Source organism: Simochromis diagramma, unplaced genomic scaffold (assembly GCF_900408965.1).
Source record: "Simochromis diagramma unplaced genomic scaffold, fSimDia1.1 OVJJ01000800.1, whole genome shotgun sequence".
In the NCBI taxonomy this organism is placed as follows: Eukaryota; Metazoa; Chordata; class Actinopteri; order Cichliformes; family Cichlidae; genus Simochromis; species Simochromis diagramma.
The window spans coordinates 36,388-58,281 of NW_024387334.1; the positions used below are offsets into that span (position 1 = coordinate 36,388).

The following is a 21,894-nucleotide window of genomic DNA, read 5'->3' on the forward strand; positions in this document are numbered from 1 at the left end:
AACAGCAGGCGGCGCTATGCTCCCCCGTTTACAGCTCAACACAAATTAAAAGGAGAAGAAGAAGAAGTGTCATGGCGCTGTCCCACAGCACGGTTACAGACAAGCAGTGATTCAGGTCGGAGTTTGTTGTTAAAGGCTCAACGAGAAGAACAACGGGAGGAGAAATGTTTCCTGAAACGGCTCAGCGTTTAAAAACGGCGGCTCCGCTCTTCTCTCACGCCGCCTTTTTGACGGATTTGAAGCGGTTGTCGGCACATGGAGGGGCCCGGAGACACCTCACTGTCGGCCGCTGCCTTACAGCCAAGGTCCCCCCTCCGCGGAAACCTAGGGAGAGGGTCGAAATCCCAGGACTGGAGATGGTCACATACGGAGAGAGGATGCACTATGTCCCGGGGCTGGCGAAACCTGCTCCCCAGCACTGGGAGAGGGACTACAAGGACCCGCGATATTACAAGTCTCCCCCTGCCCACGAGATGCGGCTGTACAAGGACAAGCCGTGTTATATGTTCAACCAGAGGACCAGCGCGCTGGAAGGTAACGGCTGTGTCACGCTGAGCACGCCGCTGCCCGGTGGCCGCTGCCCGGGGTTCATTAGACACACATGAGCATTATTAGTTCACGGGAGTGCAAGGGACGCTCGGCTGACTGACAGGCCTCATCAGAAATCACTCATATGATGCTTGTTTATGTGCAACATAATCAAGACTTTAATAAATAGGCGCAAAAGGAGCTTTACTCTGAGAGAGGTTTATTTTGACAGTCTTTGTAGCTAAACGTAGACCCACGTGATCACGCAGATTTGATTCATTTTAAAAAGCTTTTATCTGAAATCTTCAGTTTTATTTATATAAAATTTTGCCTGTCGGTCTCAGGTGTGCGTCAGGCTGCCTGGCTGACCAAAACCCAGGTGATCCCAGGTCTCCCTGCACAGCTCCTCTCCCTCGCCGAGAACCCTGAAAACCAGATCCCAGATCAGGATGAGCGTGTGCAGAATGCCATCAAACACGCACGCTTCTGGGACACGACAGAGGATCGACCGCGTAAAGAGAAATACAGGTTGGGTGACATCTATACTTACACATGTGGGGTGGCTGTAGTTCAGGAGGTAGAGCAGGTCACTACTGACCGGAAAGCTGGTGGTTCGATCCCTGGCTCCTCCAGTCTACAGTGTCCTTGGACCCCATGGATGCTCTCCGATGCGTCCATCGGAGTATGAATGTGTGTGGATGTAGTTAGTATAGACAAAGTGCTCGGGTGTGATTGGGATGTGGTTATAGAAAAGCGCTCTATAAGAATCAGTCCCTGCAGTGTGGACTTCCACAGACACGATGCAACTTTTCCTCAGGGATTAATAAAGTATTCTGATAACAGGAATAACTGCTTCTACACATGTGGATGTGTGTTTGCAAACCCATGATTCACCACTGTTTGTAAGGAAGATCTGACATCATTTGAATACAGTCTGTTTAGGGCTGTGACACGTGTACTGTTTACTGCAATATTTTTTCATTGCTTTAGTTGATGGTTTTGTCCCCATGGCACCACCGTGGGACCAGCCAAAACAACCTGGGGGGGTTGTTTGGAAACGAGGGGCTGCCTCTGTATGTTCAGAAAACAAGCTGGTCCCCGACAGAGACACCAACACACAAACCTTCTGTGACGGCGCATGCAGAGAGTTTATGAATGGGAAGCAAACATGCTGACAGCTGCTCCAAACAAGCCACAGAGTCAAAGGATCAGGCTTTTGTCTGCAGCTCACCACATAATAAAGACTGAACCAGTGGTTCTTAACCTGGGTTCAGTCGAACCCTAGGGGTTCGGTGAGTCGGTCTCAGGGGTTCGGCAGAGCCTCCACCATGACATGCACGGCTCATTTTGTGCACCAATAAAAAAACATATCTATGTCTTGAATTTGAAAAAAAAAATCATATTTTATTTTTCACTAAAGAGGGGTTCAGTGAATGCGCATATGAAACTGGTGGGTTCGGTACCTCCAACAAGGTTAAGAACCACTGGACTGAACATTAGAGCTGCCATTACAGCTCATATCGATGCTTTGGTCCAGTGGAGTTAACGCATGAACGCAGTGACCTGTCCCTTCATGAGCTTAACGTTCATCAGAGACTGGGCAGGGTTGATGTTTCCAGACGTTCCACACAGGAGCAGTAATGATAGGCGGAGTCATGATAATGCTCATATTATTTCTTTTATTTAAATGTAAAACAGAATGGTATAAACTAACTGTCTCTTTGTTGCTTGTTCCTCAGCAACACTCTGCTGCTCAACCTGCTGCACCTGTGTGCGACGCTGCAGTGCAGCCACCCGGCCGTCGGGAGGAGGATGCTTGCAGAGAACTACTCGCTGGCAACCACGTGGAAAAGAGGTATCGTACCCTCGTGCTCAGCAGGATCGCTTTGACTGCGAGTCGTGACTAATACGATCCAACGTGTTTGCGTGTCAGGTGAGGATCTCCTCCAGATAAGAGGTCAGAACGGTTTACTGCTGAACAGCATGGATCCTCTCCCAGAGATGTCTGGTAAACAGGAGGTGGCCGACACAGCGTATCACGTCCTGGACGCCTTCTATCCCGTCTCCCCGACTATTGACCTCCAGAAAGTGCACGTGTACAAAGAGGAGGTAAACCACACAGGTGAGAGGTTAGCCAGCTGTCGTCCTTTCTGTAACGCAGGTCAGGGTCCAGGTGTGCTTGTGTCTGCTCCTCACGCTCAGTGACAGAAGTCTGTCACGTCCACTCAGGTTTCAGAGATGACTACCCTTACCCTCACGCCCACACGCTGTACTTCCTGGAGTCAGCTGATCCTCGTTGTAAGCTCCGCCCAGAGCAGTTTAGAACCAAGATGATCATGTTTACCTTTGGAAACGCGCTGGCCCGTGCACACAAGCTCTACGGGGTAAGCATGCGTGCAAACGAACAGCAACACTGTACCTCAGTTTGAACAGTGTTGTGTTTCTTAATTATCCCTCTTCATGTGTGTCAGACTCGTCCACAGCGACTCTTAGACCGTCCTGTGACCGTGCAGTCAGTCGGGACCAATGGCAGGATTTTCCAGTTCATGGTTTTCCAGCTGAATACCACGGACCTCTCAGGAGACGATGGAATTAAAAACCAGGTGAGCTGTATGTGAGGAATCCTGGGCTGTAGGGGTGTGGTCAGAAGCCTGCACGCACTCGTGTTTCTCTGGGACGAGGCTACAGCACGTCTTTAATGACTTTAAAAAACAACAATTGTGTGTAAAATGTGTTTTCTCTAAACATATGTGCAGATTCCAACATATCAGTGGTGCTGATGGCTCTGCAGCATCAAGGCTAAAACCTATTAACCTGTCATAAGTGATCATGGAGGCGTGTCAGGTGTAGTGTCCATTTACACTGTTGCATACAAAGGATTCCGTTGATAGTACTCAGTTACTGCCCAGTACTGGTCAGAAGGTGTCATGTTGCAGTTTCCACGATCATCAGTTCAAACAGTTTAAGTTATTCAGATGAGCTGGATGAAGACCCAGACCGCCTCCCCCATCAGAGGACACAGCCCAGGGACCTGCGTGTGTCCTCACACCTGCACTGTGTGCTCTCTGCTTCAAATCAGTTGATCACTTTGTAAACTTGTAGCTTTTCTTCATGGTTTGTTTTGTTTTCACGTGGAGAAAAATCCGAGTGAAGCTTTCAAACCAGCCACTTCAAATGAACAACTCAGCAAAGAAGAGCGGAGAATAATCTGCCAGCATCCAGTCAGATCTAAGCGTGTTAACCTGTGTGGATTATTTATGCTGTGAAATCATTCAGCCTTGGAAAAAGAAAGTACAGGATGCTGACATCACGCCCTGATAAGTAGGGAAATATCACTGCTGTAAATGCAGTCCATTTACAATTCAAGGATTTGACTACAGATTTGCAGATTCAGTGCTCGCTGTATTGTTCACCATGATTTCCTTCTTACAGCTCGTGCTATGTTGTGCTAAGTATCACTCCAAACCTGCCAGTGTGGCACAAAGGCACGGCTCACTCCTCGCCAGTATGTAAATGCTATGTATGTCTTGGTGCTTCCTTGTGTTATTGAGGGTTTGTAATAACTCCACAACTTACCAGCCCAGTTTAGCCCACAAACATAAGAGCAGACTGCTGTGACGATGCTGGAACAGTGGCTACGTCTCTGATGGCCTCAGTAACCCTGTGTGCTTACTCAGCGTTAAGCTTATGGATGTGTCAACAAAAGTTGTTCTTTGTCCTCCAGCTAATGAGTCCCAAGTTAAACCCCAGCAGTCTGTTTTAGCTGTTCCATTTGTCTGTTTGCAGATGTGGCTGGAAGAAGACGTTGAGCTGTATGATTTTGCAAAAGTTCGACCGCTCATTAAAAAGAAGCAAGTCAAGGTACAGTTTCTGTTTGAGGGGAGGCGTGGCTTTCACTAACTTTACTTATCTGTGTAGCTGTCAGCCTTCCTGTGTCAGTGTGCAGGAAGCTGTACTCTAACTGCGCAGTAACTGTGCTGCGCAGTAACTGTGCTGCGCAGTAACTGTGCTGCGCAGTAACTGTGCTGCGCAGTAACTGTGCTGCGCAGTAACTCTGCAGTAATGCAGTCTGCATGAATTTTTAGCTGCAACACTTTTGATGCATAGTTAAACAGACTGGTGGAAACTGTTACAGACGTATTGCATATGCTTCCTTTTGACTGTGTGATGGGAGGAGCCACAGTGAAAATGTAATGGTTCTGATTGGTTGCTTTGTGTCTCCACAGATACCAGCTGGTCTGGCCGGATACAAGCCTGAGGCGTTCAGCAAGTTCCTGGCACTGTACCTGCATGGAGCTGTGTAGGACTGCAGACCTCATACATCTGTTGTGTGTTTGTGTGAGCGATGCGCTGCCAGCAGTCAGTTGCCTGTGAAGTCTGTGTGTGTCTGTGTGTGTCTGTGTGTGTCTGTGTGTGTCTGTGTGTGTCTGTGTGTGTCTGTGTGTGTCTGTGTGTGTGTCTGGGATCTAAATCAGCATCTTCTCAAAACTCCTGATTTTCTTTCAGTCAGTAACAGCGTCCGGGTGTTTCATGGAGCTGCACCCACACTTCATCTACATCTTTATGATAACTTCTGAATAAAGGCTGCTTTTCTCAACACTTTGTTTATTCTTTCTTTCTCATTAAGGTTATCAAGCTGTTCATATGTAAATTCCAAGCTAAGGCTACGTCCTGAAGCATGTCAGTACCCAACACGTTTCGTTGGGTTGCTGTTCTATGTTAAACGTGTGGACATACTTTTCCTTCCACATCGAAAAGCAAATGAGTGGTTTTCCTGTTCAGTGACTATGTTTATGCTCATGTTAGGACATGGCCTCTGGCCGAGGGCGTTCTGAATACTTAGAGAACAACCACAAATAACACAGGATTATCTTCTGTAGTTGAACATACCATTTTATCAAGGTAAATCACACCAGGCTCAGGCTGAAGAAGTCAGTCTTCCACATCCTAAACAGAACAAATACATCCTGAATGAAGCTCACAAGCAATGGGAGTTTAGCAGTCTGAGGAAACTCACAGCACACAGTGGGGAGCTAAGAAAAAACAGCGGGTAATTCAGTGGATTTATCACAGCACGTTACTTTCAGATATCTGAAGATCGTGTTAAAATTGTCGTTCTGACAAAATGCTAAAGACACAAATGCTCATAGAAGTCACAACAGTATTAAAAGTGGCAGCGCTGACCTGAAATCTACAGCAAGGATTGTGATTTTACTCTTACTTTAAAATCTTGCTTCTCACATACAAGTGTCCATAAATCTGCTCCTTCCTGTTTGTGTGACCTGCTTCATAACACCAAACAGTGCACTGTTTCCTGCTCTCTCCGATCGTGTCCCCTTCGTCTTTCTTCTCTCGATCACCTTTTCTATCCCTTTGAAGAAGTGAGGCTCCATAAATGCTAAAGAGGTAAGTATTATTTCTCAGTTGCAGTGAATAGATAGAAAATAAAGTGTAAACAGAAGAAAGAAGAAGAGAAATAACAATTTAACATAAACCAGACACACTCCAGGGCCTGATCAACCCTGGCAGGGCCTCCTTGGATGAGGGTGTCTGGTGATAATGGCTGAAACACCCGATGAATCCAAGGTCCACTACTGATGATGTGTCCCAAATTTAATACGATAATTTAGATCTCTAATCCCTAAACCTAACCAAGGAAGGAAAAGTGGCAGATTAGCCTGGGTAAGAGACCGACAGTTGAGGCACACAACGCTGTGCTGCTGGCAAAGTTTCTGGGCTTTCCTCATAACAGCCATCCCTCAAACCTTTCTCAATTTAAAGCAGTGCATAATCAGGGATTATAACATCTAGTCCTTCTACTGAAACGCACATCAAAATAAATGCCCAAATACGCTGCCAAGAACAACCCAGGTTTTAAAGTCTTTTATGGAAAATTATGCCGTTTAATGTTTCGTTGCACTCTGAAATAAAAGCATATACAAATAAGAAACTGGAGTTAAAGAAGAAATCATGGAATCAATTTATAGACCAAAGTGTATTCTAAACGTCTGACTCGTGGCTTCTTTCTACAGTACCGTAGAAATCGAATCCTCTCCCATATCTGTAGCAGAAGTTCCCATGAATGTGGACCTTGTAGCTGCTTTGCTTTCACTCTTCTGTCCAGTTCAAACCAGCTCGATGGGGTTTCAGTCTGGAGACTGTGCTGGACACTCCCTTGTTCTATTTTCCTGAGGTAGTTCTGGCATAGCTTGAACTCGTGTTTTGGGCCATTATCTTGCTGTAGGATGAACCCCTGACCCCAGAGGGAGCTGCAGGATGCTATGGTAGCTGTTTTGGTTCAGGGAGCCTCTCACTCTGTACGAGTCACCGACCCTGGATCCAGCAAACAGCCCCAGACCATCACACTTCCTCCTGCATGTTTGACAGTTGATGCTACACATTGTGGAACCGTCTTTTACCTACTCAACGCCGTACAAAGATCCTGCGTGATGATCCATCAGTCCATAATACCTTCTTCCAGTCTTCAGTCGTCCAGTGTCGGTGTTTCATGGCCCAGACAAACCTCTGTCTTATTCTGACGTCTGGCTTTCTTTCTGCAACTCGTCCTGTCAAACCTGCAGCTCAAAGTTTCTCTTCACAGCTGGAACGGAGGCTTTCTCACTACGACCACTATGAAGCTGCTTGAAGCTGCTGTCCTGCGAGCCGCCATCACACAGCTGTTACCTCTCAGAAACTTGTCCTCTGATTCAGTCGTGTCTTTGGGTCTGCAGACGTCTTCCTGTCACAGTTTCTGAGCCTTTGATGCTGAAGGAAACTGGACTCACTGACACTTTGACTTTCTTTGCAGTTTCTCTGTAGGACAGACCGACTGTAACAGGGCTGGAAACACAGTGAGATGGACCAAGGCAAGTGTAGTGGAACAGAAAGTATTTATTTGCCATACAGCTCTCCTTACAATAGTGATGGCCGCTTGAAGCTGACGCTCCGGTGCGTGTGTCACAAAAATGAACACACTGCTTCAGAAGCACTGTGTCGAAGCTTGATTCGTTTGGCCAGAGTCACATGATCAGAGACACAGACTGGGCCATCACACAGTGGAACCAATTCTCTGCTTAAATAAAAACCAAACAGGATGACCTTAAATGCATCATGTTGTTACTTTACAAGTTCATACCCCCTGCAGTTCACAATCAGTTCTACCCCCGGGTCAAAAATATGTCTACGAAAATTGGCCTAATATCATATTATTTATAAACACAGCTGTCCAGTGATGAACTGCATAAGTACGTGGAGGCGGGGCCTCACATACTCCACGCTGTGTTGTACATTATTGTATTTACCAACTTCAAGCAAAGAAAGACCACACCATGGCGCATGTTTAAAGAACGAAACTTTATTAATCAAATGTATTTATTAATCAAACAGACATAATTATTTCAGTTGAAAGCAACCTAAGGGTGGCCCAGTATCCACTCTGTGGGCAGTCTTAATGAAGAAGAGCGCTTTAAACTCAAGCTGCGCTTCATAAGTTTGGCCACCAGATGTCACCAGAGGACGGTGAAACGCTTGGAATAATGAGCCGTTTCTAACACAAGCTTCGTTTGGCCATCATTACCTGTAGGAAGGCTTGCTCAGCCTCAGCTTTAAGTTGTTGACCCACGCTGCGTGCCTCTTCCCTTTGTACCATTCCAAGGACAGACTTCATTGGACTTGAAGGACTAATTGCAATAAATAACTGGAAGAACTGGGCTGATCTAAAACTTTTGACCGTTGACTTTGTAAAAATTCGCTGTTCCCTTCAGCTTATTATCCAGGAGCTAAATGTTGCACATGTACAGCACATGGTTGGTATAATCAGCAAATCGACGCACATAGGCGTGCGTGTGTGGCTTTTATTTTGAAAGGCACTGGCGAAATCCGTGTTGGTCGTTGTGTTTCGTGAGTCTGTGGAGCTGTGTGAGTGGCCGCCCTCAGGTTTGTTCCTCTAATGTACACTAACATGTAGGTAATGGTCTCGGTGCGGGTTTAGGCTCGGCTCGGACTGGAAACCAGGCTGGCTCGCAGGCGCAGTTTGTGGAACTAGAAGGACGCACAAACCTGTGAACTGGGAGCTGCTGGGCAGAAACTAGTGGTTAGACTGGGCGTCACCGTCAGTCACTGTCTGTTGTGTGCACAGTGCAGGAGGACACCGGTCGACGGTCACTGCTGTTTGTTTTAGAGCTACAGACCACAGGTACGTAACCGGTCCCCGCTCCACCTGTCCAGACCAGGACAACATCTGTACTGGGACTGAGCAGACCAGTCGCTGTGTGAGAAGCTTGTTGGCACAAACCTCTGAGGTCCAAAGCTGAACGAAGGATCGTTCAAGAAACTGTTAATGTGTCGCCACCACGAGCTGTGTCAGAAACATGAGTCACGGCCACAGTCTGTGAAAGTTCATCTCGAGGCTTCCGTGTCAAACTGCGACGTGCTTGCAGCACAGTCCTCACCTGTGTGCGCTGAGCCCTTCACCGAGCAGAAAGCTTGGAGCTGATTCCATCAACGCTGACAAACACACACCGTGGTTTGTGAGTGCTGTGAAAGCGGATGAGTGACGGTTTGTTAGAGCCTCATTGACCAGCCTTTCTGATACGTGGAGCGACTTTATGTTGAATGCAGTGTTGCTTATTGACTGAGGCTACAAACGTTTTCACTGCGCTGAAGGCACAAAGCTGTTTTTCCGTAGACTTGTATGGCTGAAAGCCAAAGACATCGCCCCCTGGTGGCATCCAAGAGAAACGCTTTTTACTTATCAGGCCGGTGTTGGCTGTGGAGTATGGGCTCAAAATGTGGTCATAAATATTTTGTACTTGTTACAAGTCCGAATTTTGACCCTATTTTTCTTCCTTTCATCTGATTGGTGAATGTCATGTCAATCACAAATGTAACAATCCAATCAGAGAACAGATGGGTGTGGCTGTCGGAGGGGCGCTTTTTTTGAACTGCAGGTCTTTGAAGGGAATAAATGCCCTTTTACATGCCAGCCCAGCGTTTTCCTTTCACCACGAAGGAAAACAGTCTGTGGTCGTCCGAGTTTGGTGATTTTTGTGTCACAGGTCTACGTGTTTAATACAGGGACTTCCACAGCCTTTTCAACAGCGCTGCGGACCGCGGGGTGGGGGGGCAGTGTTTTGGAAATGACAGTCTTCATTACAAAGCTTTCTTCGTTATGAATTAGCATACATGTTTTTATTGAACATTTGAGGAAGTAGCAAAAAAAACAGAAACTCTTGTAGTTCACATAAAGTCAGAGATGGAAACGACAAGGAGCAGGTGCATCTAGTACAGGTAGAGCTGCTGCAAAAACCCACAGAGCCCAGCAGCCAGCAACAAATTCTGGATCCTTTGCTTTTAGTTAGCAGTTAGCATTAGCAGCACATCCTGCGTCCGATGTGAAAGGACTTTTATGCTGCGCACTGTGACTCACAGCAATGGTCCCGGGTCAGCCCTGACTTTGTGTTAAACTAATCCTAAAGTAATAATGTATTTCTAACCACTGATATAGCACAACTTTTTCCTTTCAACAGCTGCTGAAAGTTAGGGGACCTAGCTGCTACCCTTCAAGGACCTGCAGTTCAAAAAAGCGCCCCTCCGACAGCCAAACCCATCTGTTCTCTGATTGGATTGTTACATTTGTGATTGACATGACATTGACCAATCAGATGAAAGGAAGAAAAATAGGGTCAAAATTCGGACTTGTAACAAGTACAAAATATTTATGACCACATTGTGAGCCCATAGTGGAGGCCCTGAAATGTCTGTGAGTGTTATATTCATCCAGTCTTCATGTAGTAAATGGTTCTCATGTGGAGCTTTTACTCGAGCCCTCAAAGTGCTTTAAGCAGCACATCTCATTCAGCTGCGTGTACACCCTGAGTGCTCTGCTTTGTATCCACTTTGAGTTTCATGGAGTTTTCTGTTTGGTTTTTGTTGTTGTTGTTGTCGTTACCGTGCTTTAATGGTGCCACCTCCTCTATCTTATTCCACTTTAAGCAACGACACAAAAGATCAGTTGTAACAAGTGAGAACAAGTCTGGCTCTGCATGTTTCACATACTGTCTGTACAGTCAGTAACCTGGGGTTACCTCAGCTTCCTGTTAGCTTATTCTAAATGCTCAATCTATGTTAGCCTTTGGCACGAGTGCTGTTAAGTACACATAACATACTGTTTTTGGCACCATCCCACAGTAACTACAGGTTAATATTTATAATAATATAATAATAAAATTCTAATAATGTGTTTGTATAGTCTGTATGCAAAACAACATTGCAAACTGCTGTACACCCTACATGTAGCACAACAACATAGAGTATCTGTGTATTTATGCACATGTGCATAAGCACATAAATGAATACAACGAAAACAAAGAACAATCAACAACATATCAAACTATGTATTAGAACCTGAACTATAGGATACAATAAAAATAAAATCTGATGCATTAAGAACAAAAACCAACCTACTGTGTTCTGGAGCATGCAGCGCAGACGATGCTGTGCAGGCATGCAGTGACCAACAGAACCAAGCAATCAGCCATCACAGCTGTCACGTGTCAGACAGTCTTAGTGATATGCAGCTCCACCATAGATCCCACCGAGCTTTAGCTGTCGGAGGGCCTCACAGCTGACTCTGGACTCCTTTGGTGTACAGAGGAGTTCACGGTGTGCCCGGATCCTGTGGCTGCAAAGCAAATGTAAAGAATCACCATCATTGACCGTTCACATGAGGAGGTCTGGTGTGGCGTTGTGCGTTACGGCTAAACTTGTGTTCACTTTGTTCCAGGACTCTTTATGTGCGTTATTTAGGTGCATCTTTACAAGCCTCAGCTGTGCTGCACGTTCTTTTCCACTGATAGTGGGCTGACGTGGCTCCATCGACTGACACTTGCAGTCAGTTACCTGATGAATGTTTGGTGGGAAGCAGACTGGGAGTGCTGAGCAGTAGCTCAATCAGTCTACAGTTGGTTCTAGGGCTGTTCGATATAACGATATATATGGATGATGATATAAAAACATCTATAGTTTCATTTTACGCTATCGTTTGTTTCGTGGTGTCGCAAAATAAACTGTTTACGGCAATAATTTTTCATCGTTCTGATGTCACTGTAGTGGCTATATTAAGTTCTTAAAGTTCTCTCTTTCTCTTATATTTAATATAACGACACTACGGACGGACAAGCGCCTGTTTTTAACGACGGTAAAACCACCGCGTGTCCGCTTGTTCCACATAAACCTTTCACAATAAAGCTCAAGATCCTGTTGAGACTTTACAAAATAAATTGAATCACGTGAAAGATGCAGATTGTTTACAGATGAGAAGCAAAAAAGAGCCGCCAGGTGCTAAAAAATAAACCTTAGACTCAAACGTTAGAACAGGCTTTTCCCCGCAGCACGCCGTGTGATAAATACTCACAAAGAAAACGGCGCCGTTACAACTTATGTCTAAAAATGTGTCGTTTCATGCATCGTTAAAACACTCGACTCCAGCTACATGACACGCAGCAGGAAACACTTCACGCAGGTCGAGCTGCCCGAGATTCACAGACTTTATAGAAAATGTTACAATTTTGTGATTTATATCGTTATCGGACGATAGATGTCTTATATCAGGATCTGAGATGTTGGTCATATCGCACAGCCCTAGTTGGTTCTTTGCTAAATTGTCTGTTGTGTGTAGACGCACTGGTTCACCTCCTGGGTTAGGTGCCTTTTTCGCCCCAGCCGTTTGCAGCAGATGGCCCCGCCCCTCCCTGAGCCTGGTTCTCCTGGAGGTTTCTTCCTGTTAAAAGGGAGTTTTTCCTTCCCACTGTCGCCAAAGTGCTGCTCACAGGGGGTCATATGATTGTTGGGTTTTCTGTGCATGTATCACTGTAGGCTCTACTGTACAGTATAAAGCACCTTGAGGCGACTGTTGTTGTGATTTGGTGTTTTATAAATAAAGCTGAATTGAATGCTTCAAAAAGAGTCATAGGTCAGTTTTAAGTGACTGAACAAACAAAAAGACATTCATCTGAAATCGGACTAGAGCAAAACTATTGTTCAGTATCAGGTTTCAAAATGATTACAAAGTCTGGCTCTTTGGGGGCAAAACAAAAGAAAATGAGGTGTGACTCAAGACTTTTGCACAGTACTGTAGCTTCAGTGTCTTTCCTTTCATTTGTTTCCCCAGCTTTCCAAATGAGTTCCAGGACATCAGATTGTTTGGAGGAAGAGGATGGAGAAGAAGAGGAAGAAGAAGAAAACTACAACCCGACAGAGGTGAAAATGAGTCAGATCGTGATGCCCTGTCACAGCAACCATCGGCAGGAGCTCAGCGTGGGTCAGCTGCTCAAATGGATGGACTCCGCCGCCTGCCTCTCAGGTGAGCTTTGTGTGTCACAGGTGTGTGTTGGAAGCGTGTAGTGCATGTTGTAATGACCTCACTGTTCGACCGTGCAGCTGAGAGGCACGCTGGCAGTCCCTGCGTCACTGCTTCGATGGATGACATCCACTTTGAGCACACCATCAGGTGAGAGGAGGCGTGTGTGAGTGTGTATGGAAGGGTTGGGCTGAAGGTAGTAACTCCGCCTTTCCATCTTTCTTCAGTGTGGGTCAGGTGGTGAATATCAGGGCAAAGGTCAACAGAGCCTTTAACACCAGCATGGAGGTCAGTGAACTTCACGCTGCTGTTCTTTGTGTCTTTCGTTGTTTTTGAAATCAGGGATGAAAGCATTGCTTGAAAATCCCAAAGTAAGAGCTGGCAGGTGTTTGCACCCCTCCATCGTCAGCAGGCTGAATAAAGTGAAGCAGTCTGAGAGTGTGGACTTGTAAAGCCAACTCAAGGATCAGAGCTGCCCACTGGGCTGTGGGGGGGCATGCTGATTTCCACCACATCATGTTCAATCACAGAAGTTGATAAAAAAGCCTAATACGTTTTCTTTGTGTGGGGCTGTGACATGAATGAACACTGTGAGCTCTAAACACACTAATTCAACTTCCTGCCATTCAGTTAGCTGCGTGTGCTGTTCTCACGGGTACAACCATGTGTGTTTACCTTAACGTACTGTCCCGTGCTTCCCCTCAGGTGGGCATACAGGTAAACTGTGAGGACCTGTTCTCTGATCGTCACTGGAGGGTTTGTCATGCCTACGCCACCTTTGTTACCCAGCGCACAAGCACAGGACAAAAGGTGCGGGGAGTGTGATGCGTGATTACGACACGCTGGAGAGTGTGTGGACGTTTGCCACATTACTGATAACTAGATGAATGTCACTGTTTAAAAGCATGTTGTTTATGTGTTGTTGCATCTCAAAGGAAATTTAGTGCGTAACCTAGTAACCGTTCAAGATAAACATCACAAAATGCTTCACAACAATGCCAGGACATAAAAACAAAGGTTGACCAAAAGTCTGAAAAGAGTTTGTAGTTGTTTTTCAATTCAGTTTTATTTACACAGCATCAAATCACAACAACAGCCACCTCGAGGTGCTTTATACTGTACAGTAGAGCCTCAGTGATGCATGCAGAGAAGAGCCCAACAATCACATGACCCCTGTGAGCAGCACTTTGGCGACAGTGGGAAGGAAAAACTCCCTTTTAACAGGAAGAACCAGGCTCAGGGAGGGGCGGGGCCATCTGCTGTGATTGGTCGGGGAGGGGGGTGGGGGGGAGAGAGCTCAGAGTCTGGGGGCTGCTGTTCGTGTGTCTGCTTTAGTTTTCAGCATCGTATGATGCACAGCGAGCACACGCTGATCACGTGACCTCGGGGACGTGCTGGGGACACATAGCTGACGTTTGTAGAGCTCCAAAGGTCAAAATCCAGCGTCAGAGTCTCAGCACTTATACGGGATCTTTATGACTGTGAGACAAACTGCAGCAGCACCACAGACAGACACCATCATACCACAAGCTCTCATTGTAAAACAGAGTCATGCCTTTTAGTGCTGCTGTGGTCTGACCTGTGTGTGTGTGTGTGTGTGTGTGTGTGTGTGTGTGTGTGTGTGTGTGTGGTACCTCCTGAACCGAACCTCACAGGTGACCTTGAAGCCCATTGTTCCTCTCACGCAGAAGGAGCAGGTTGAATACAGCGTGGCCGCTGAAAGGCGGAGGGTCCGAATGGTGCACGATGACATCATCAAGGATTTGCTCTCCAATGAGTCGGTGCAGCAGGGTGAGTGTGACGCACCCGGCCACGTCCCGGCAGACAGCAAAGTCTTTTCACTTCACTGCGTCGTTGTGCGTGTAGAAAGCACAGGATACAAGAGAGCAGCTGTGGGTTTACACGAGAATGTCAGAAGTGCTGGAGAAGCGTGTGAGGCTGGTGCATGACATGGGGAGGTGTCTGGCATCACAGCAGGGATCTGCTCTCAGCCCCTTCTGTGAACGGTGAGGTTTGCAGATGATGTGACCTGTAGGGAGAGCAGGGAGGCTGCAGGTAACAGGAAGGAGTTTAGATACCTGGGCTCAACCATCCAGAGCAACAGACGGGGGAAGAAAAGAGACAGGTTTCAGGGTTGATATGTGACGGAGGATTGAAACCATGGTAGTGAGAGCTGCCATGGTTTGGAGGCAGTGGCACTAACAAAAACAAGAGGCCGAGCTGGAGGAGTTAAGATGTCGGGGTTTCCACTGGGAGTGACCACTGTGGACATGAAATGAGGATATGAGAGGAACGACTCGAGTTAAGACGAGCGTAGGGAGGCAAGGCTGCGATGGTCCGGGCACTCGCGAGGAGGACAAAGGAAGCTCAGGCAGGAGGAGAAGCCGGCGAAGCTGAGAGAAGAACATTTGCACTGACCTGATACTTTAGCCTGTGGCTCCATGGCGTCTGCTGTGGTCGCTAACAAAGACAACCGTCTGGCTCTAAATGACCATCAAACTTCAATTAGTACTTTCTTCACATAGAGGGACGACTTGACTTGTTTCTGTATCAGTTGACAGCTCAGTGGGACCCAATGCAGTGGCAGCAGAGAGGACTCGGGTGGAGAGTGTGGAGCTGGTTCTGCCTCCACATGCAAACCATCAGGTCAGTTCATTTCATGTGTTTCCCATCTGAACTGGAGCGGACGCGGCGGTTTGTCGCTGGTCTGTCTCGTGCTGTTACAACGTGGAATATTTGAAGGAGACTGAGTTTGAAGCTGTTGTCACCAGAAACACCTGCGTGGCCTCGTTTCGTACGAACAAAACATTTGGCTTTTATTTAATACGCTGAAGTGGAGATGCAGTAGCATTTTATTTCTTTTACTCCTTTTTTGGTTCAAAACATCAGCTCATGGCCTCCAAACACTGACTACATCTGAGCGTAGACTGAGGCGCTGACTGCTGCTGTCAGAGCGATTTTGTTTTGGTCGTTTGCCTGTCCCATTTGGTTCTTTAGCCAGATCTGTTGTCTGAAGACCAACAAGGAGACCCAATGGATTTACTTCACCAAGTGGATCATCACGGCCTTGCCGTATTGGTCCATTTGATCGACCTTTGTTGTTATTATTTATTTTATTTTATTTTCAGTTGTTACAGACGGGACAGACATGAGTGAGGGATAGGAAAGGGAGAAAGACTTAAAAAGAGAAAGAAGAAGAAAAATCTCCTGGATCAGCTGTTGAGAGGAAAAAAGAGAAAACAAGCAAAAACAACAGAGCAACATACTAAACACGACACCATCACATTAATCTAGCTGAGTGTAAACAGCAGTAAATACTAAATACTGAATGTTGTTGTGCAGCACGCAGGACCGACAGCGCACAATGTGCTTTGAGGTAGCAGCCAAGAAAGGTGTAGTTTATGTCCATGAACAGTGCACACCTGTGTGGATCAGCGCGCTTGTATTCAAATGGTTTCCACATGTGATGGTCTGTTAGAGGGTGTAGAGAGCCATAGCCCCGCCCCCCAGGGCATGAAGGAGATCCAGGCTCAGACATCCAGAGGCCCCAGAGTGCGAGAGCCCAAGGAGGACCACCGGAGGGGCATCCGTGCCACCCTCCTGGGAAGAGCTGAGGAGAGCCCCAGATGAGGGGTCACCCAGCAGCCACGGAGCAGAAGCCAGAGGGGGCTGCAGTGGCGTGCCCGCCGGCTCTGCCGGCAGCCAGCTGTGCCAGAGTGAACCGAGCCGCAGGCCCGGAGGCCCGAGGGCCCCCCACACCCCGGAAGAGGCCTGACCGAGCAACAGGCGCCAGGCCCCGCCAAGTAGCCACCGGGACTGAGCTGCTACATACCTGAGCGCCCAGCCCCGGGCAGAGCGATTTCTGAAACAACACAAATGGCTGAACTTGTGTCTAAACATCTAACTTTGAACTGTGTGTATGGATCCTACACACAGGTTTGTAAATGAGGCCCAGCTGTTTTACATGTGAGTGTTCATCAGTGTGTGATGGTACCGCTGAGACTTGTCAGATCATTGCTGTGTTTGAATCCCAGGTGAATACATTTGGAGGGCAGATCATGGCCTGGATGGTGAACGTAGCTACAATCGCTGCCAGGTACAGTCACAAACACGTCTTTCCTTCATATTTTTACCTAAAAATAGGATGCACCATTGTGACCTTTGACCTCCACATTCTGATCAGTGTAGTTCAGTCCTCGTGGCAGATTAAAGGATCTGTCCAGCTGTGTGAGTAACCTGAACACGGCGAGCACGTGGGAGGTCGTGGCCTATTGTCTCTGTGCTCTCTGCTTGCAGCCGTCTGTCTCAGGCTCATCCCACCCTTCGAGCCATCGACATGTTCACCTTCAGAGGACCTTCTCAGGTTGGAGACAGATTGCTGCTGAAGGCGATAGTGAACAACGCCTTCAGAAACAGGTATCCCAGAACGCTGGCAGAGACGCAGCACTGCAGCTGTGCAGCAGACAGAACCACTGGTTGCATACTGACACGTGTCCTTACTGCAGCATGGAGGTGGGCGTGCGCGCGGAGGCCTACCACGAGGAGGGGCCTAACCGACACATAAACTCCGCCTTCATGACCTTTGAGGTGCTCGATGATGGCGGGAAGCCACGCACATTACCACGGATACGACCTGAACCCCTGGTGAGTTAAGCTAACGCTCACAAACGGCTCGTTAGCGTGGATGTGACGCGGCTGTCTGTGATTGGCTAATACTGACTGAAAGACATGAAATCTGCTTCAGAATTTGTGGTATGAAACCGCACTCTGATTGGCTAACAAGGTGTCAGTCACAAGACATCAGCCTATGAACGTTTCACAGCCAGACTCCTGATAACAGCTGATCTTCACCCAAGGTGAGCTCAGAGACAGCGGTGGGTGACATCAGTGTAGCTGGGTCAGCCTTTTGCACCGCCCGTGGTGCTGATGGATGGATGACTGCGCAGCAGGAAACATGGCCTCTGCGTGCGTTTTCCTTCCTTTGTTACTGGTGGAAGCGTCACAGCGTCCGTGGCTCACAGGCCTGAGCACGTCCACATGCCCCGTCACTGTGAACGCTGTTATTATGAACTCCATTCAAATGTTGAAATCATGTAAATACAGTATTAAATTACTATGATTGTTACACATTATACACCTGCAGGAAAGCACGGTCAGGGGAGTGTGTGCTGGTGGGGTTAAAGTGTGGAGCAGTAGATTGACAGGATAATGTTGGTGTCAGCTTCATTCACGCTTCATCTGTGGTGAAGCAGTTTGTGGAGATCGTCCTGTAGGATAAAACACGAGTGTCATAAAGGAGGTGCAGAAACACTCGATTAACCATTAAGCCGTGACGGCTGAGCAGCGATCAGAGCTTCACATCATGTTATCAGTCATAAATCCGTCTGATGGAGCGGCCTCGCTGTAGTTGTAGGTCGTTATCAGCATGAACAAACACCGAGTAATAACACTCCACTCAGTTTGTGCCACAGATCGGTGTACTGGTCATAAACTGGTGCTGGGAATCTGCCCGCTGTGTTACACACTGGTGCCCTCTGCCTGTGTGTCCGTCTCATTTACAGGAAGGACAAAGGAGGTTTCAGGAGGCAACAGCCAGGAAAAAGATCAGGCTGGACAGGTACGTGTCTCCAAACAGCCCCTAATGCACCGTCTCTGCAGCTACATCAGCGTTTGTTGTGCAGCTTTGTGCACAGTGCCATCATCCTGATGCAGCATTCCTCTAACTGTGTTTAGGAAGTACATCATTTCCCGCACGCAGGGGGAGGTGCCTCTGTCTGTTCCCTGGGATCCCACCAACCAGGTGAGGAGAAGCTCCACGCCGTCACCTGTACTGCTCACGTTAGTCCACGTGGACTCACGGGAGAGAAACTTTCTTTATATACATGTGTGTATTACTGTATTACAAATAACAGACAACTTGGCACCTTGTTACTAGCAGCTTGTCACAAACACATCATTAGTTCTCATTTCTGCAGCTGAATCTACCGGACATACGGGACATAAAACAGTATTTTTGCACCAATAAGGTGATTTCCACAGCTGCTCGTCAGCTGATGATGATCCTGTCACAGCCTGTGCTTGAGCTGGACACAGTAAACCTTTAATAGTTTTCTCAGCTGAGTCTCTTCACCCACATCAGCGTCTCAGCTGTGTGTCGGTGCTGCGTCGTCACGACTTGTGGGACATGATTTCTGTTTCTTTCTTAAAGGATGTTCAGTGATTTGTTCCAGTTTGTATGATCTGACCGAGCAGACCTCAGCGTGTTCATGTCGTCCCACTTAGCTCCAAACCTGAGCCACAGTCGGACTCTCGCCGTGCCTGCAGACTGATTTAGTCGACTGAACCTCTGACAGGCCGACGTGTCGCACTGCTGTGCTTCACCTTCACTGCAGATGAGAAATAGTGCTGCAGCAGTTTGTCTTCATTTTGCACCCTTAATACTTACACTGTTAGACGGCGCTGATTCATATATAATAAGTAGTATTTGAATGGCGGGAGGCGGCCTGCTAACGCTGAGCTCTGGAGATGAGTTTGTGGTTCCTGTGTTTGTGCTTCCAGGTGTATCTGAGCTTTAACAACGTCTCAGCTCTGAAGATGCTGGCAGCCAGAAGCAGCTGGCGCCTGAGCTGTGAGAAGGACCAGGTATGTGCGTCTCACTAATGAGCTGTTTGTTTGTGTGAGTCTGCCCATCGGTGCTTTATGTTGTGTTCACAGGTTCAGCTTTACACCCTGGAGCAGAAGTCCATGCTGAGTTTCAAGATTGAATGTGAGGTGGACGTTCCTGCTCACAGAGCCTTTGATTTACTCGCCGAGCTGAGCAACAGGCCGAGCTGGGACTCTCATTACAAGTAAGACTCTGGGACTCGTCTGTTTGCCCGTTGCTACGAGTCAAGTTCAGCGGTTTCTGTGCGCGGCCTGTTTCGACTCGCTGCCTCGGTATTGTTCTCCGATTCCAATGATGGACTTTTCTGAGGTTCAGGGTTAAAAATAAGCGACGTGTGGTTTAGCTTCATGCTGCTCACTTTGCACTGAGGCTGACATGTTAAGGTTAAAGTGACATTAGCTGTGAGGGCCTGTCTGTCTCTTTATTCTCACGTTTACATAAAAGGGGAACGGTGGCTCTCCCCCAGCCGAGCCAGCCTGCAGATGAAGCTCATCCTAGCTGCTTAGATTTGCAGCCTTATTCTTTGCATTGATCTCATGACCAGCAGGTGGTGGAAAGAACGTGGTGAGCAGCTCTTGAACCCAAAATCCCCTTGTCTGTGGAGGAGGCGGAGCTTTGTCTCCGATGCTGTCAACACCGTGGGCCTGTGCTGGTGGAGCAGACCACTGTGGGAAATCCCAGTTTTAAAACAATAACTGGATGTTGTGGATCGGTCACTGAGGTATCACAGTGGGGCAGACTCCCTTGCTTGGGGCAGACTCCGCCCCTCCGGGTTCCCCCTGCATCCCCCTGGGTTCACCCCTGTCCTCCAGCTTCCTCCACAGTCCAAGGACATGCAATTAGTGGGTTAGGTTAACTGGAAACTCTCACATAGGTGTGAATGGTCGTGTTAAGCCCTGCGACCGACTGGTGACCTGTCCAGTGTGTACCCTGCCTCTAAGACGGCTGGGATAGGCTCCACCCCCTGCGACCCTGAGAAGGATAAGCAGCAGAGATGGGTGGAGATCTGGGTGATGTCATCACCAAGCCCTTTGTTATGTAGTTTTCCCCTTCAGTGTCCCTATGCACGAGCTCCACCCCTCAGCTGGTGAAGCACAGAAGCAGCTGTTTGCCTCTGCCGTGGATACCTGTGGAGTAAACTGCAGCTTAGTCTTTAAACAGTGCTGCCAGTCCCCTTTTTAACAGTGTGTATGTTTCCTCAAACAGGAAGTGCGAGCTGATTCAGCTGGTCGACAACGATGACTTCATATATCGTGTGGTGACTCCATCGGTGCGTCATGGCGCGATGGGATCTCCCACTGCAGCCAATCAGGCAAAAGGGATTCTCCAGGACTTCATCCTGTTGGCCTCCAAAAGGAAGCCATGTGGCAGCGGGTCAGTAGAGCCAGATCCATCCACCTGTGTCCTGCAGGGTTTCCTGATGCGTTCCCTTTCTGTTTTCCTTCAGAGACCCGTATGTCATCGCCCTGCGCTCCGTGTCCCTGCCCACTCACCCTCCCACTGAAGGCTATAACAGAGGAGAGGTTCTGTGTGCTGGATTCACCATACTGGAGACCAAAGACAACAAGTCCCTGGTGAGGAAAGCAGCAGTCGTACATGTGCTCTTATCACAGCTGGCTGTTATTAGTATGTTGTCTTTCTTTCAGATCAGCTACTTTAACCAGGCGTCTCCGGAGGTCCTTCCCTACATCTCCACAGATATTGCCGGCCTGTCCTCCTCTTTCTACCACACCTTCTGCTCCTGCAGCCAGTACTTGACCAGGAACAGACTGTGACAGTGGCAGCAGCCTGTCCGAGGCTCTCCTCAGCACCAGACGCTACTGTGGGGACAGCCTGCTTGGTTTATGTGGCGGGAAGACTTTATGATCATTTCATGGATTGATACAAAGGTCAGCAGTAACAATCGACTTGTTAAGTGAGTAAAATCAGCCGCTGTGTCAGTGACTGAGCTGCTGTTCATGTTTGTAGGTTAAAGGTACATGACTGTAACAGCTGTACAGGTGTGGGCTTGTACTTAATGCAGGTTCATTTTAACACTAACTGTTTGCTGCAGTTCAACGTGACGTGCTGGTTTAAAACATGAATATTCACTTTTTCCACTGAACTACAATAAAGTGCTGTGTTGTATTTTTCCTTGTTTTAATCGAGTGATGGATGATTTTCTTTGTTGTAAACGTTCAAAAATCAGCATTAAAAGTACCAAGTGAGACTCTGAGAGCACTGATGCCACCTGTGACACTTTAAAGACACATTTATGGATGCAAATAATGCAGTGCTGCAGTCAGTAAGAGAGGCGGGCTGCATGTGAAATGTTAGCTGCAGCAGGAGAGTGTTTCATACGTGT

General features: G+C 47.6%; 2 protein-coding genes across 8 annotated transcripts; both read left to right on the forward strand.

Moving 5' to 3' along the window:
* Positions 1-3: 3 nt before the first annotated feature.
* LOC120718141 (39S ribosomal protein L37, mitochondrial-like) lies at positions 4-5,127 on the forward strand. 3 transcript variants are annotated; one of them, XM_040006495.1, is made up of 9 exons: positions 4-534; positions 873-1,056; positions 2,268-2,383; positions 2,462-2,650; positions 2,758-2,912; positions 3,000-3,131; positions 4,315-4,389; positions 4,755-4,926; positions 4,979-5,127. In XM_040006495.1, exons 1-8 carry the CDS (start codon positions 165-167, stop codon positions 4,830-4,832), a joined length of 1,299 nt encoding a protein of 432 aa, XP_039862429.1. In that variant the 5' UTR covers positions 4-164; the 3' UTR covers positions 4,833-4,926; positions 4,979-5,127. The 3 variants fall into 3 exon arrangements, with proteins under 3 accessions (XP_039862429.1, XP_039862430.1, XP_039862432.1); XM_040006496.1 differs by having other exon boundaries at positions 4,755-4,916; XM_040006498.1 differs by having other exon boundaries at positions 4,755-4,906.
* A 722-nt stretch (positions 5,128-5,849) lies between these two features.
* LOC120718139 (acyl-coenzyme A thioesterase 11-like) lies at positions 5,850-21,697 on the forward strand. Of its 5 annotated transcripts, XM_040006493.1 has the most exons (18): positions 5,850-5,857; positions 8,451-8,463; positions 12,698-12,889; positions 12,967-13,036; positions 13,114-13,174; positions 13,592-13,696; positions 14,542-14,677; positions 15,441-15,532; positions 16,921-16,982; positions 17,183-17,302; positions 17,392-17,530; positions 18,448-18,503; positions 18,620-18,686; positions 19,445-19,528; positions 19,601-19,734; positions 20,757-20,924; positions 20,998-21,124; positions 21,197-21,697. In XM_040006493.1, exons 3-18 carry the CDS (start codon positions 12,706-12,708, stop codon positions 21,323-21,325), a joined length of 1,734 nt encoding a protein of 577 aa, XP_039862427.1. In that variant the 5' UTR covers positions 5,850-5,857; positions 8,451-8,463; positions 12,698-12,705; the 3' UTR covers positions 21,326-21,697. The 5 variants fall into 5 exon arrangements, with proteins under 5 accessions (XP_039862427.1, XP_039862424.1, XP_039862426.1 ...); XM_040006490.1 differs by lacking the exon at positions 5,850-5,857 and having other exon boundaries at positions 8,344-8,463; XM_040006492.1 differs by lacking the exons at positions 5,850-5,857; positions 8,451-8,463 and adding an exon at positions 8,473-8,722.
* The last annotated feature ends 197 nt before the right edge of the window (positions 21,698-21,894 follow it).